The 15,637-nt window shown below is 45.0% G+C and overlaps 1 protein-coding gene across 2 annotated transcripts; it reads left to right on the forward strand.

The window, feature by feature from the left end:
- Positions 1–766: 766 nt before the first annotated feature.
- Positions 767–14,378, forward strand: LOC132571101 (zinc finger protein OZF-like). 2 transcript variants are annotated; one of them, XM_060237779.1, is made up of 3 exons: positions 767–863; positions 4,515–4,646; positions 11,647–14,378. In XM_060237779.1, the coding sequence occupies exons 2-3, from the start codon at positions 4,517–4,519 to the stop codon at positions 13,185–13,187; spliced, it is 1,671 nt and encodes a 556-aa protein (XP_060093762.1). In that variant the 5' UTR covers positions 767–863; positions 4,515–4,516; the 3' UTR covers positions 13,188–14,378. The 2 variants fall into 2 exon arrangements, with proteins under 2 accessions (XP_060093762.1, XP_060093761.1); XM_060237778.1 differs by having other exon boundaries at positions 791–964.
- Positions 14,379–15,637: the final 1,259 nt, after the last annotated feature.

Consider the following 15,637-nt stretch of genomic DNA (forward strand, 5'->3'; position numbering starts at 1 on the left):
CCCCCCCCCATTATTCCCTATGAAGACCGATTCCCACAGGGTATGATGGAGAATTGATGTGCAGGTTTCTGGAGCCCTGGGGGGCTGTTTTCTGAGGTAGAGACACCATATTTTAAGCATATCATCCAGCGCCTCTCCACAAAATATCCTCCAAGTTTCCAAAAGATTGGACCAGGGGCTCCAATTCTATGAGCCCCCAAAGAAGGTGCTCCTGTTCTTCATTATTTCCTATGGAAGGAAAGCATTTAAATAGGAGTGTAGTCCCATTGAATGTGATGGCCAGAACTCCCTTTGGAGTTCAATTACACATGTCACACCCTTGCTCCTGGCTCCACCCCCAATGTCTCCTGGCTCTACCTCCAAATTCCCCAGATATTTCTTGAATTGGACTTGGCAACTCTAGTTCCCACTACACTAAGGAATGCATTTTGCAAGTGGATTTTCTGCTGCTCTTACACAGTAAAAATCCATTTGTAAAACACATTAGGCTTGCCAATCCCCAGTTGGGGACAGGAGATTCTCACACACACACCCCTTTTGGAGGTCCTTCCCCCCCCCCCCCGCTTCAGGGTCATCAGAAGGGGGGGGAATGCCTCAACTGGGGACTGGCAAGCCTAAATTGTGTTTTGCAAATAGATTTTCACTGTGTAAGAACAGCAAAAAAAAAATCCACTTGCAAAATGCATTATTTAGTGTGGGAAAGCACCCTATGGGTCAGCTCTCCAAGGGTTAAGGCGATTGAGTTGCAATCCTAGACGGGCCTGAGGAGGGGCACGACCTGCAAAAGTCATTTATTCGGATTCCTTTCCTGTCCCAAGCCAAGGCGGCTTCTCCCTGAAGCTCCCGAAGCTGAGAAGGAGCTGGTGAGATCAGTGGGGGGTCGGGGGTGAAAAGAGGGGTGCATTGCAAGACCCAAGGCAGAGAGAAAGAAGAGGAGGAAAGGCAAGCGGCTGCAAAACAGAGGGTGTGTGTGTGTGAAGATTTCCTTTGCTCCTTCCGGGGAGATGGTTTCTGCACCCGTTTTTTGCACCAGAATGGAGGGGAGGGGGAGGGGGAAAAAAGATTACATAAAGGAATGCCCAGCCTCCAGGTGAGACCTGGGTAGGCCTTGAGTTCAGCAGGAGCTCACAGGAGCTTAGCTCCTGAACCTTTTTGATGCCCCCCCTTCTCCCCACCTCTCTTGTCTATTGAATAGTAGGTGCAGCTGCATAACAATCCCTGGATTAGGGGCAGCCACCAGGAGTTTTGCCACACCCCCAGCAGCCCTCATTAATCCCTGGAGAAGCCCACGCCACCCTTTCTTCACTTATGTGGTTTTGGGTGGCAAGTGGCTTGCAGGCCTTTTGATTGTTGGGGCCCCAGGTGATTGTGTTGGCTAAGGAGAGCCCCAGGTGAGTGAGACTGACTTGGGCTGGCTGGATCTCTAGCCAGCTCAAGCAGGCCTCGGTGGCCGGGGACTCTTCTTTCTTGCCTCAGGTTGCTTTTCGCTGGTGGGGGGGGGGGTGTATGCTAATGAGTTCTGCTAATGAGCTCCACCACCTGCTTTTCTACAAAACGATGGGGGGGGGAGGCTTAAGTAAAGGGATGCCCAGCGTCCAGGTGGGATCTGGGGATCCCCAGAATTTATAGTTCATCTCCAGGCTACAGAGGTCAGTCCTCCAGGAGAAGACTCAGCATGGGTTCTGTAAGGGAAAATCTTGCCTCACTAACCTGTTACAGTTCTTTGAGGGGGGTGAACAAATGTGTGGACAAAGGGGGACCCAATAGATGTTGTTTACGTTGACTTCCAGAAAGCTTTTGATAAAGTTCCTCATCAAAGGCTCCTTAGTAAGGTTGAGAGTCATGGAGTAAAAGGACAGATCCTCTTGTGGATCAAAAACTGACTAATTAATAGGAAGCAGAGAGTGAGTATAAATGGGCAGTCTTCGCAGTGGAGGATGGTAAGCAGTGGGGTGCCGCAGGGCTCAGTACTGGGTCCCATGATCTTTAACTTGTTCATTAATGATTTGGAGTTGGGAGTAAGCAGTGAAGTGGCTAAGTTTGCAGATGACACTAAATTGTTCAGGGTGGTGAGAACCAGAGAGTATTGTGAGGCACTCCAAAGGGATCTATTGAGGCTGGGTGAGTGGGCGTCAACGTGGTAGATGAGGTTCATTGTGGCCAAGTGCAAAGTAATGCACTTTGGGGCCAAGAATCCCAGCTACAAATACAAGTTCATGGGTTGTGAACTGGCAGAGACTGACCAAGAGAGAGATCTTGGGGTCGTGGTAGATAACTCACTGAAAATGTCAAGACAGTGTGCGATTGCAATAAAAAAGGCCAACGCCATGCTGGGAAGGAAACTGAAGACAAATCAGCCAGTATCATAATGCCCCTGTATACATCGATGGTGTGGTCTCATTTGGAATACTGTGTACAATTCTGGTCACCGCACCTCAAAAAGGACATTATAACATTGGAAAAAGTGCAGAAAAGGGCAACTAGAATGATTAAAGGTTTGGAACACTTTCCCTATGAAGAAAGGTTAAAACGCTTGGGGCTCTTTAGCTTGGAGAAACGTCAACTGCGGGGTGACATGATAGAGGTTTACAAGGTTATGCATGGGATGGAGAAAGTAGAGAAAGAAGTCCTTTTCTCCGTTTCTCACAGTACAAGAACTTGTGGGCATTCCATGAAATTGCTGAGCAGTCGAGTTAGAACTGGTAAAAGGAAGTACTTCACCCAAAGGGTGATTAACACGTGGAATTCACTGCCACAGAGGTGGTGACGGCTACAATCATAGCCAGCTTCAAGAGGGGATTGAATAAAAATATGGAGCATTGGTCCATAAGTGGCTAGTAGCCACAGTATGTGTATGTATGTGTGTGTGTGTATATACACTGTGGCCACTGTGTGACACAGATTGTTGGACTGGATGGGCCATTGGCCTGATCAAACATGGCTGCTCTTATGTTCTTATGGATGTTTAGAGGGGCAGACTCCATGACACTACCCCATGTCCTCCCCAGGCACCATCCCCACATCTCCAGGAGTTTTCCAACCTGAACCTGCAATCCTACCCTCGCTTCCCTCATTGGTGGCTGGAGGGGTGGGGGGCTGGCAGTTTAAATATGACATGATAAGAGGTTTACAAGATTGTGCATGGGATAGAGGAGGTGGAGAAAGAAGTACTTTTCTCCCTTTCTCACAATACGAGAACTAGTGGGCATTCAATGAAATTGCTGAGCAGTCTGGTTAGAACGAATAAAAGGAAGTCCTTCTTCACCCAAAGGGTGATTAACACGTGGAATTCACTATGCATGAATGCCTATGCATGAGTGCCCATGCATGGTCTAGTGCAGTTTGATACCATTCTCATTTTACATCCTCTAAAGAAGAAGAGTTGGATTTATACCCTGCCTTCCACTCGGAGTCTTAGAGCAGCTTACAGTCTTCTTTCCTTCCTCTCCCCACGACAGACACCCTGGGAGGTAGGTGGGGTTGAGAGAGCTCTGAGAGCACGGCTCTTGAGAGAACAGCTCTGAGAGAGTTGTGACTGACCCAAGTTCACCCAGCTGGCTTTGTGTGGAGGAGTGAGGAATCAGACCCAGTTCTCCAGATTAGCATATGCTGCTCTTAACTACTACACCAAAAGGTGGGAGAACAAAGTGGCCTTTAGCTTGTCAAAGCCTAGAAGATCCCCCTCCTCCCCATTTTCCCTTTTAACAGGCAGTCTGACAAAAACTTACATGCTGGGTTATGGGAGAAAAACACATGAGTGACCAGGACTGGAATTCTGGCAGGAGCTCCTTTGCATATTAGGCCACCCCCCCTCCAATGCTCCCTCTAAGCTATGGAGTCTTGTGAACAAAAAGTTTGCTTTTTGAGCTACTGGCATTAAAGTGGTGAGCTACTGCATAAATTAGTTTGCTTTAGGTCCATTTTTCCTGAGCTGAGACAAAAATGTGTGAGCTGGAGGCTAGAAAATTGTGAGCTAGCTCACACTAACTCAGCTTAGAAGGATCAGTGTCCGCCTCCCAATGTAGCCAATCCTCTAAGAGCTTACAAAAAAGAGCCTTGTAAGCTCATGGAGAATTGGCTGCATGGGGGGGTGTGGCTTAATATGCAAAGGGGCTCTTGCTAGAATTCCACCCCTGCATGAGTCCAGTAGCACCTTAAAGATTAACAAAATTTGTGGCAGGGCTTGAGCTTTCGTGAGTCACTGCTCAATTCTTCAGATACAGCGAGAATGTGAGTCCATCTGTCCTTATATCTTGGGGAGTGGAGTGAGATGGCAATGCATGCGGAAAGGGGAGGGAAGCCAGAAAGAAGGCGACTTTCCCTAAGTAGCAATCTACACTTCTAAGGGATAGCAGCAGAGAGAATAATAAATGAGGTATGATGAGGTTACTGATCTTCTTTCTGCATCCTTTGTTGCCCAGTCTTGCCCATTCCTCTCCTTGTTAGCATCTCCTGCCTTTGCTGAAACCGGGACTGAGATTTTGGGGGTTCTTACAGTCTTCTCTGCCTCCCAGGGATGAAAAATACCATGACAGAGTTCAAAGAAGAGGACTTTCTTCAGGAAGGCTGTGAGGCAAGAGAAAGGCTTGAGGCTTCTCCAGGAATATCGCCTGACGAAACATTCCTCCAAAGTGCAGCTGATGAAAGTGAGTGTTTTTCAAGGAGGGAGGATGATGATGTATAGCCCCTTTTGGTAAGAATGAGTCTAGCATATGTAATGAAATAAGAAACCAATATCTCTGTTAAGTCCTGGGGGGGGATATTTCTTCTTGGTGTTGTAATAACTTGTAATGCAGCAATTTTCCTTCTGTTCCCAAAGTTCCTTTGCCATAAAACAGCTACTTTGAGGTGACTCATTGAATGTTCTGGGATGTTTTTTAAAAATATATATTTTTATTGAATTTTAAAAAATATATACGTTAATATCAATATTAACATTAATATACAATTAATTAAACTTATGGAATCAGGTTGTAAACAAGCATAAATACTTACATACATACAATGAAGAAGAAGAAGATATTGGATTTATATCCCGCCCTCCACTCCGAAGAGTCTCAGAGCGGCTCACAATCTCCTTTACCTTCCTCCCCCACAGCAGACACCCTGTGAGGTGGGTGGGGCTAAGAGAGCTCTTACAGCAGCTGCCCTTTCAAGGTCAACCTCTGCCAGGGCTATGGCTAACCCAAGGCCATTCCAGCAGGTGCAAGTGGAGGAGTGGGGAATCAAACCCGGTTCTCCCAGATAAGAGTCCGCACACTTAACCACTACACCAAACTGGCTCTCAATAAAATATTGAGTAAGGATTTTAAGTTATAAAGATGTATGGACATATGAAGCTGCCTTATACTGAATCAGACCCTTGGTCCATCAAAGTCAGTATTGTCTACTCAGACTGGCAGCGGCTCTCCAGGGTCTCAAGCTGAGGTTTTTCACACCTATTTGCCTGTATCCTTTTTTGGAGATGCCAGGGATTGAACCTGGGTCCTTCTGCTTCCCAAGCAGATACTCTACCACTGAGCCACCGTCCCTCCCCATCTAGATATGTAGACCATTTTCTACCCAAGGAGAGAGGTCAAGATGAAAACAAAATTAAGGCTAAGACAATAATTCCTGTATCAAAACATAGTTAATCTAATTGAACCCATATTATCATTAAACTATTAATTATGCATTCTTAATATATGAATTCTTAACTGCCTAAATATTCTCTATGCAAACTATTACAGGTTATTCCAAAATTTACTATCTGGTAATTATAATTAGGTGCGATCCACGACTAGCACAGTAAAAGAAAAGGAAGGTAGAAAAAGAGAGAAATAAAAAAAGTGTTATTAAATAGAAAAGAGACAAAAAAACCACAACTGGTCCTCTGATTTGTTCCGCACCGAACTGATCAGTTCAAAATTAATATCTTACAAAATTATAACACAGTGGTACCTTACACCTAAAAGACTATCCTTAATATCATCTAACCACTCTCCATTATGCTGGAAAAACTGTGGTGAAGTAGGTGATTTTGTCCACTGCTGGTAGAAGTGTTTTGGGGGGTGGGCTCCCTCTGGGAATCCTACCCCCCCAGGGAAAGTGCATGCGCAATACATAGCCTCTCCTCTCCTGGTGTAGTGAACGCCGCGTGGTCACTGTCTGGCTATGCCTGGCAGATGGTCACTGCAATGGCCTCTCCTGCATTACTGCATCCGTAGCAACACCTTCTCGCTGGTCCCCCCCGTTTTCACAGAGTTTGCTACGTCATGGTGCGACCGAATTGTCCGGCGGTATAACCGGATGGGCAGGCTGGGCCCACCAACTTCGTCAGCCTAAGAGAAGGAAAACTCTAACATCAAACCCGGGCAGATAGAGCTCGTTAATGTAACACCTACCACCTGGAGGACTCACTGCCGGCGTCCCGGCTTACTGGGCCATGGCAGATGACCCCCAGGTGAAAGGGTGGAGCCAGTACCGCGCACACTGCGCTTCACCTAAAAAATTCCTCTGCGCAGGCCTGAAGGGCATATCCACACACACAACCCACAACGCATCAAGTCCTGCAGCGATAGGCAAGGGGCGAAACGGCAGGTGGAAGGTGCCACTGGAAGCCGCAGTCCCGATCCTGCATGTAGGCGGTTCAGGATATTGGTCGCCTGATGCTAACCCGGAGACGAAAGCATCTTTCGGCAGCACCCTGAACGACCAAGCAGCCCTATCTAGGGACAGCACTGCTTGCTCCACACGGAGAGGGGCCTAGAAAAGGTGGCCTAAACAAAGCTCGTCTCCCCCACCCCAGTTGGCTAGCCGCGGTCAACGGGCATCCTTACTTGCGGTCGAAAAATAACAACAAAGAAAAGGCATGCACCTGCCTCACAAAGTGTGCAAAGACTAAAGCTTGCGTGTTGGAACATCAGAACCATGCTTGACACAGTAGGCAGTGGTCGCCCTGAACGACGCTCTGCTCTCATTGCCCACGAACTTCTCAGGTTGAATATCGACATAGCAGCTCTCAGTGAGGTCCGTTTCCCTGAGGAAGGTAGTCTTCAAGAACACGGTGCTGGCTATACCCTCTACTGGTCGGGTAAGTCAAAGGCTGAGAGCCGCCTTTCTGGCGTTGGCTTCATGGTCAGGAACTCCATTGTCTCCAAACTCGAAAACCTTCCAACAGGTCACTCAGATCGCATCATGTCCATGCGCCTCCCACTTCAAAACAAGCAGCATGCAACACTCTTCAGTGCGTATGCCCCAACCCTTCAAGCAGATCCTGCAGAAAAGAACAAGTTCTATGCTGATCTACGCAACCTCGTACGGAAGACCCCTACAGAGGACAAGGTGATCATCCTTGGCGACTTCAATGCCAGAGTAGGTAAAGACTCGGAAGCCTGGAAAGGAGTACTTGGCAAACACGGCATTGGCAACTGCAATGACAACGGGCGCCTCCTGCTAGAATTCTGCATGGAGCACTAGCTCACCATCACCAACACTATCTTCCAGCAGAAGAACAGTCTGAAGACAACCTGGATGCACCCACGGTCCAAGCATTGGCACCTTATCGACTACATTCTGGTGCGCCAGAGAGACCTTCGGGATGTCTTACACACCCGAGTAATGCCCAGCGCAGAATGTCATACGGATCATCGTCTTGTACGCTGCAATCTCCGTCTTCACTTTAAACCCACCCCCAGGAGAGGAGGTATCCCTCAGAGGAAGTTTCAGGTTGGCAGCCTCCAGTCAGCCGAAGTTAAATCTGCCTTCCAGGCAAAACTCCAGTCAAGAATTGAGGACCTCAGTTGCCCCACAGACCCTTCTCCAGAAGCACTCTGGGAACACCTAAAAACTACCGTCCTGCAGATCTCTGAAGAAGTCCTCGGGTTCTCCACAAGGAAGAACAAGGACTGGTTTGATGAGAACAATCAAGAGATCCAAGAATTACTGGCAAAAAAGAGATCTGCCTACCAAGCACATCTTGCTCAGCCCTCCTGTCCTGGGAAAAAAGCAACCTTTCGCGCTGCATGTAGCAACTTCCAGCGCAAGCTTCGAGACATTCAGAACGAGTGGTGGACCAAGCTTGCAGAGAGAACCCAGCTGTGTGCAGACACTGGTGATTTAAGAGGGTTCTACGAAGCCCTGAAGGCAGTATATGGTCCATCATATCAGGCTCAGAGTCCCTTGCATAGTGCAGACGGCCAAGTGCTCCTCACAGACAAGGCATCCATACTGAACCGGTGGTCGGAGTATTTTCAGGTTCTCTTCAGTGCCAACCGCGTTGTTCAAGATTCAGCAATCCACCTCACCCCACTTCAACCGGTGAAAACAGAGTTGGATGAGATCCCCACCCTAGAAGAGACTGTTAAAGCCATCAAGCAACTGAAAAGTGGCAAGGCAGCAGGAGTTGATGGAATTCCACCAGAGATCTGGAAGCATGGGGGCACAGTACTACATAGCTCACTTCACAAAGTACTTGTCACCTGCTGGGAACAAGGCAAATTACCACAGGACTTTCGCGATGCAATCATCATCACCCTATACAAGAACAAAGGGGAAAAGTCAGACTGCTCCAACTACCGGGGGATAACCCTGCTCTCCATCGCAGGCAAAATCCTTGCCAGAATACTCCTGAACAGACTGGTGCCCACCATTGCAGAAGAACTCCTCCCAGAGAGCCAGTGCGGCTTCAGAGCTAACAGGAGCACCACCGACATGGTATTTGTTCTCAGGCAGCTCCAAGAGAAATGCAGGGAACAGAACAAGGGTCTGTATGTGACTTTTGTCGACCTTACCAAAGCTTTCGATACCGTTAGCAGGAAAGGCCTGTGGCAAATCTTGGAACGTTTAGGATGTCCCCCAAGGTTCCTCAGCATGATCATCCAGCTACACGAAGACCAGCGAGGCCAAGTCAGACACTGCAACGACCTCTCGGAGTCCTTCCCAATAGGCACAGGTGTAAAGCAAGGCTGCGTTCTTGCGCCAACTCTCTTTACGATCTTCTTTAGCATGATGCTTCAAAGAGCCGCAGTAGATCTAGATGAGGACGATGGTGTCTACATCCGCTATCGCACCGATGGCAGCCTGTTCAACCTGAGGCGACTAAAGGCACACTCCAAGACAATGGAAAAACTCATCCGAGAGCTACTGTTTGCTGATGATGCTGCACTCATCTCCCACTCGGTATCAGCTCTGCAGCATATGACGTCCTGCTTTGCAGAGGCTGCCAAGCTATTCGGCCTAGAAGTTAGTCTGAAGAAGACAGAAGTTCTCCACCAGCCTGCACCCCAGGAAGATTATCACCCTCCCTGCATCACTGTGGGTGAATCAGTTCTGAAGACAGTCCAGCAGTTCAGCTACCTGGGGTGCATCATCTCCTCAGATGCCAAGATCGACAAGGAGATTGACAACAGGCTGGCAAAGGCAAACCGTGCATTTGGCCGACTGCACAAAAGAGTGTGGAGCAACAAGCATCTGAAAAAAGGCACAAAGATCAATGTTTACAAAGCTGTTGTGATGACAACCCTCATCTATGGCTCCGAATCGTGGGTTTTATACCGTCATCACCTGCGACTCCTTGAGCGCTTTCATCAGCGCTGCCTTCGCACCATCCTCAACATCCACTGGAGTGACTTTGTGACCAACACTGAAGTCCTCAAGCGGGCAGAGGTTACCAGCATCGAGGCACTGCTGTTGAAGACGCAGCTGCGCTGGGCAGTGCATATTTCTAGGATGGAAAACCACCGCCTTCCCAAGATTGCCCTGTATGGCGAACTCTCCACCGGCCATCGAAATAGAGGGGCACCAAAGAAGAGGTACAAGGACTCCTTGAAGAAATCCCTTAGCACCTGTCACATCAACCATCACCAGTGGTCTGACCTAGCCTCAGATCGCAAAGCATGGAGGCACACCATCCACCAGGCTGTCTCTTCCTTTGAGAACGCACGCATAGCTGGTCTTGAGGACAAAAGGAGATTGAGGAAGAATCGCACTGCTACAGCACCAACCCCAAATCAGACTTTTCCCTGCAGCTACTGTGGCCGGACCTGCCTGTCCCGCATTGGTCTTGTCAGCCACCAGCGAGCCTGCAGCAAACGTGGACTATTGCACCCTTCTTAAATCTTCGTTCGCGAAGCCAAGCCGAGAGAGGGGTAGAAGTGTCCTCATATTACTTCATTCTGGCATGAGATTTTGCAACAAATCAAAATTAGAATGGGATATGTAATTCCATTACTTTCTCAACTGATCTTCCTGGACATCTGGCAAGATCCAACAGTACCTCAATTTAGGCAAGCACTGATAACGAACATGCCGATAGCAGCAAAAACCCTAATTACTTCAAAATGGAAATCACCTCAAGTTCCATCAATCTCCAGCTGGTTATCCAAGGTCTGGGACATTATCATACTAGAAAATGTTCTGGGATGTTGAAGTGTTCTCCTACGAGTTTCTCAGTCTTGTGATTTCTGAAGTCAGATTTGTGTCCAAATGTTATCAGGAATCCCACAAGACTGGGAAATCTAGAGGAGAGCACCTCTGCATTTTAATGCATTCCTTTAAAAAAAAAATACATCGGAATAGTATTTGTAACTCAGTGCAATATATAGGAATAGATTTCTCTGACAGAACATCTCTACAGAACGATATATTGGCACAGTAGTTAGAACAATATGCTAGTGTAGTGATTGTAGTGTAATGAAATGAAAACTGAAATATGTTACCTTCATGCTTGAGAGGAGATAAATGGAGTGTCACAAAGTCTAACTTCCCACAATTAGAAAGGATTCTTTTACACATTTATCTCCTATTTTGACATATTTATTGCTTCAGTGTTGTTAAATAAAACCCAAACAGCTGTTGATCCTATAAATTTAACTTGTTATTTCTGTATTGCCTCAGCATATTTTAAAATATCTTGATCATGATACATGCTAATTCACTGTTCAGCCTGTGTCTACATATTTGAATGGTTATCTTCCATATCTGAGAAAATGTGTGTGTGCACATGAATGCTCATACTTTGAATAAAACATATTGGCATTAAAGCTAACAGTGGACTCTAACTTTATTCTAGAATCTTTATTAGTAAAAAAAAATACTTTTTGCCAACTCTTTGTCACATAAGAGAAGCCATGCTAGATCAGGCCAATGGCCCATCTAGTCCAATACTATGTGGCCCAAATCCAGGTGCCATCAGGAGGTTCACTGGCAGGGCCAGAACTTCAGAAGCCTTCCCACTCTTGCCCCCCTCCCCAAGCACCAAGAAGGCAGAGCATCACTGCCCTAGACAGAGTGCTTCATTTATACCTTGTGGCTAGTAGTCACTGATGGACCTCTGCTCCATATCTTTATCTCCTAATTTTGCAGTTCTACACTTGAAGGACAAAACCAATAAGCAGCCCATTATTTGAGAGGTTGGTGGCGGTGTTCCAGAGCAGAGCAGAAAGGCTGGTATTGCTCCTTTGGGAGAAAGCATTTCCTTTTTCCTATCTTTTCAACAAAGAAAGGATTTTTAATAAGTGAATGTCATGGGTAGCTCGCATTCTCTTTTGGACACATTCTTTGTATTCTAATAATACTCCACAGTGATTTGAATTGCTTCATTAGACTCATTTTCTGATTGTATCTTCTATTTCTTCTTTACATTTATATAACCATTCTCTGTTTCAGCTGGAGATGCGTGGGACACAGCTAGTGAAAATGAAATGTGTCAGGTTTTGGAGGAAAGTGATACTCTACAAGCGGAAGAAGACTTTGAGGATCATGATGTACCAAAGAAACAAGTGAGAAACCAGCAAGGTACAGGAAGTAGTAAATCATTTGCTTATCACAATGGTAACTACCATGGAGCAATACAGGAAAGAAACAGGATTGAATGTTCTACCTGTGGGAAAATCTTTGCTAGTATAGCAAACCTTAAAGCGCACAGGAATATCCACACAGGGGAGAAACCATATGACTGCTTCGAGTGTGGGAAGAGTTTCAGTCAAAGCTCAGCCCTTCAGGTGCATCAAAAAACCCACACTGGAGAGAAACGATATACATGTTTTGAATGTGGAAAGAAGTTTGCATATAGTACATACCTCATTGTGCATCAAAGAATCCACACAGGAGAGAAACCATATAAATGTCTGGAATGCGGGAAAAGGTTTTGTAGAAAATCGGACCTTAATGCCCATCAAGGAACCCACATGGGAGAGAAACCCTATGCATGTCTGGAGTGTGGGAAGAGGTTTATTGCAAGATCGTATCTTGTTAGACATCACAAAATCCATGCAAAGGAGCAACCGTATCTTTTCCACAAGCCTGCAAATAGTTTCAGCCATAGTCAACAACAGCAAAGAAACCGCTCAGGTGAAAAACCATATAAATGTTTAGAATGTGGAAAGAGCTTTGTGCAAAGTACGACCCTCATAAAACATCAAATGATCCATACAGGTGAGAAACCATACACCTGTCTCGAATGTGGAAAGAGCTTTAGACAGAATGCAAACCTCATTATGCATCAAAGGACCCACTCGGGTGAAAAGCCGTATAAATGTTTAGAATGTGGAAAGAGCTTCACTGTGAGCACCAACCTCACCATGCATCAAAATACCCACACTGGCGACAAACCATATACATGTCTGGAATGTGGAAAGAGCTTTAGGCATACTTCAAGCCTTGCTATGCATCGAAGAATTCACACGGGAGAGAAACTGCATGAATGTTTGGAATGTGGAAAGAAGTTCACAACGAATGCCAACTTCATGAAACATCAACTGCTCCACCAAGGGGAAAAACCGTTTAAATGCCTGGAGTGTGGAAGGAGCTTTAGTCTGAGTGAAAGGCTTATAAACCATCAAAGAATCCACAAGGAAGCGAAACCGTTTCAATGCCTGGATTGTGGGAAAAGCTTCAGTCACAGCTCAACTCTCAAGAGACATAAAAATGCAGAGACGGGGCAGTGCAAAAAGGGCTTCAGTGAGACTCAAAGAAGACCAAGGACTCAGAACAAGAAGAAACCGTATCAGTGCCTGGAGTGTAGAAGCTGCTTTAATAACCCCTCAAACCTTCTTAGACATCAACTGATCCACACAGGGGAGAAGCCCTTTAAATGCCAGGAATGTGGCTTTGGCTTCAGCCAACACTCAAACCTTATGAGACATCTGCTTATTCATACTAGGGAAAAAGAACAGATATGCTCTGTCTTGGGAATGGGTCACACTTAGGTGAACGCTATTAAACCCTACCAATTTGTTCTTGTTTCGTTTTATAGCATTGAAAATCACTCTTTATTAGAGAGCAATGGCAAGCAAGGTTGGCTTTCTAAAAAATATAATTATTTAATTGACTCTTTTTCATTCAAATCCACCCTCTTATATTAAACATTGGAATTTAATGCTACCTCAGAGGCTGGCTAGAGGAAAGCAATTGGAAAATGATCTGGAATTCCCCTGCCATTAAGCTAAAAGCCTTATTCAACTCCAATACTCCAATGGAATATTCAACTCCAATTTTTAAAAATTATTCACTTTGGTATTTAAACCCTATGACAAGTAAAACCTCTAGGGTCTCAAGTCCTGATTGTTGGAGGAATTGTAAAACTAAAGGCTCCCCATATCATATGTGGTGGGAATGTCCAACAGTGTCAAATTTTTGGAATCAAGTGGCTAAGCAAACAAAATTTATATTCGATCTAACCATTCCAGTAGATTTTAAACTGGTTTTATTTGTTATCTAGCCCGATAAATTGGCGAGTAAAGATCAGAAACCTTTACTCTTGACAATGTTGGCGATAGTTTGCACAACGATTGCTAAAAATTGAAAACCCCCACAAAGTGGTATGATAAGTTATGGGACCAGTATGTAATGGGAAAATGGATTACCCTTTCTTCGAAAATGATACTGATTTGGCTATAGATTAATATTTTGCTTTGGGCCCCGGTTTTGGAATTCTTTGGGAATATTTCCTTTTTGCCTAATAGAATGAATTGTAGGCTATTTCTTAATTCTTAATACCTAGTAGATTATGTATTGTTTTTGTAAATTGTTTATTATATGCATCCAATGATCTAAATTGGGTTCTTGTATGGTAGATTTATATTTTTATTATTTACTTTCCCTATGCTCCCTTTGTATTGGATTAGATTCAATAAAATAAAATCTATTAAATTAAGAAAAAGAAAAGAAAATCACTCTTTGTTGTCATGTGAATAATAACTATGTGTCTTTAACTGGCATACTAGGCTAGTCCTTCGTACATGTTGGAGGAGGGTAACATAGACGTGATTAACGTGCTAGCTCTGAAAACACTGTAGGAAGATGCATCTTTTCTTTGTAGAATTTTGCAGTATATATATTTGCTAATGTATAGCCTTGAAATGTCATCTTTCCCCCATTTTAATAAAATATCTACTTGAGACCGGTGTACCTGAGTGGTCTGTTACAAGTTTCTCTGGTTGTGGTCACATGCTAAAACAGCGTGTCTTGGCCATTTGGTCTGGATAGGCATAAAAGGTAATAAAGTTCCCTGCCAATTGGTGTTCTTGCAAATCACAGAAGGACATGTATTTTCTAGTTGTAGGCTACCTAATTTACTTATCAGCATCAATCTGTACATTATAAACATCATTCTAGTCTGCCATTAGAAAACAATACATAAAATGAAAATGGGTTAGGTATATGTAATTAGATAAATAGCCAATATCCCTTATTTGAATATGTCAATATAAAACGTTATTCTATTCTAAAAGAGAAATACATTGGAATACTGTGGATGTATAGCTATACTCACTGAGAGTGGGTTTAGCATATGTAATGAGATTAAAAAAAACAATATCCCTGTTCATGTCCTTCTGTGATTTGCAAAAACACCAATTGGCAAGAAACTTTATTTCCTTTTATGGCTGTCCAGACCAAATGGCCAAGCCACACTGTTTTAGCATGTGACCACAGCGAGTTTGCACTCTTAAACAACAAACTGCATGTATTTCAGCCCACAATACCTGATCCCCTTGTCTGATGAAGTGTCCTTGTCTGATGAAGTGTGCTTAGCACACGAAGGCTTATGTTCTGAATAAAACTTGGTTGGTCTTAAAGGTGCAGCTTGACTCCTGCTTTGTTCAACTGCTTCAGACCAACACGGCTGCCCTCTTGGATCTATGTATTCCTGAGTTAATGTCCCCTTCAGTGGTGGACAGCAAAATTTCAAGCCCCTATTTTGCTTGAGATTGTAACCTCCAGGGGCTGGCTGCAGATCTCTCGCTACTACAGCAGAGATCAGTTGACTTGGAGGGACTTGCAACCCCTCCCCAAATCCTGTCTGGTTCCATCCCCTCAAATCTCCACGTATTTCCCAACCTGGAGCTGGCAATCCTATTGCAGTAGGAATGTTAAATCCCACCCTCCTGAACAGCCATTTTCTCCAGGGGAACCGCTCTCTGCTCTTTGGAGATCATCTGTCATTCCGAGAGAGTTCTAGGCCCAGCCTGGAAGATGGCAGCCAACAGGAAAACACGGTAAGGTTAAATCCTGGAGAGAACCGTGTGTTAAGCAATTATACAAACAACGATACTTAGGCTCAGTTAATATTGCATATATATGTATATATTTATATCCCAACGTGATACAACAATCACTTTCACAGTATTCCTCTTCTGACCATGCATTTTTGATGAAG

Source organism: Heteronotia binoei, chromosome 5 (genome assembly GCF_032191835.1).
Source record: "Heteronotia binoei isolate CCM8104 ecotype False Entrance Well chromosome 5, APGP_CSIRO_Hbin_v1, whole genome shotgun sequence".
Taxonomy (NCBI): Eukaryota; Metazoa; Chordata; class Lepidosauria; order Squamata; family Gekkonidae; genus Heteronotia; species Heteronotia binoei.

Coding starts and splice junctions, on each gene's coding strand:
- LOC132571101 (XM_060237779.1), top strand. CDS start 4,517: ATGAAAAATACCATGACAGAGTTCAAAGAAGAGGACTTTCTTCAGGAA. Junction 4,647..11,646: donor CCAAAGTGCAGCTGATGAAA/GTGAGTGTTTTT, acceptor TCTCTGTTTCAG/CTGGAGATGCGTGGGACACA.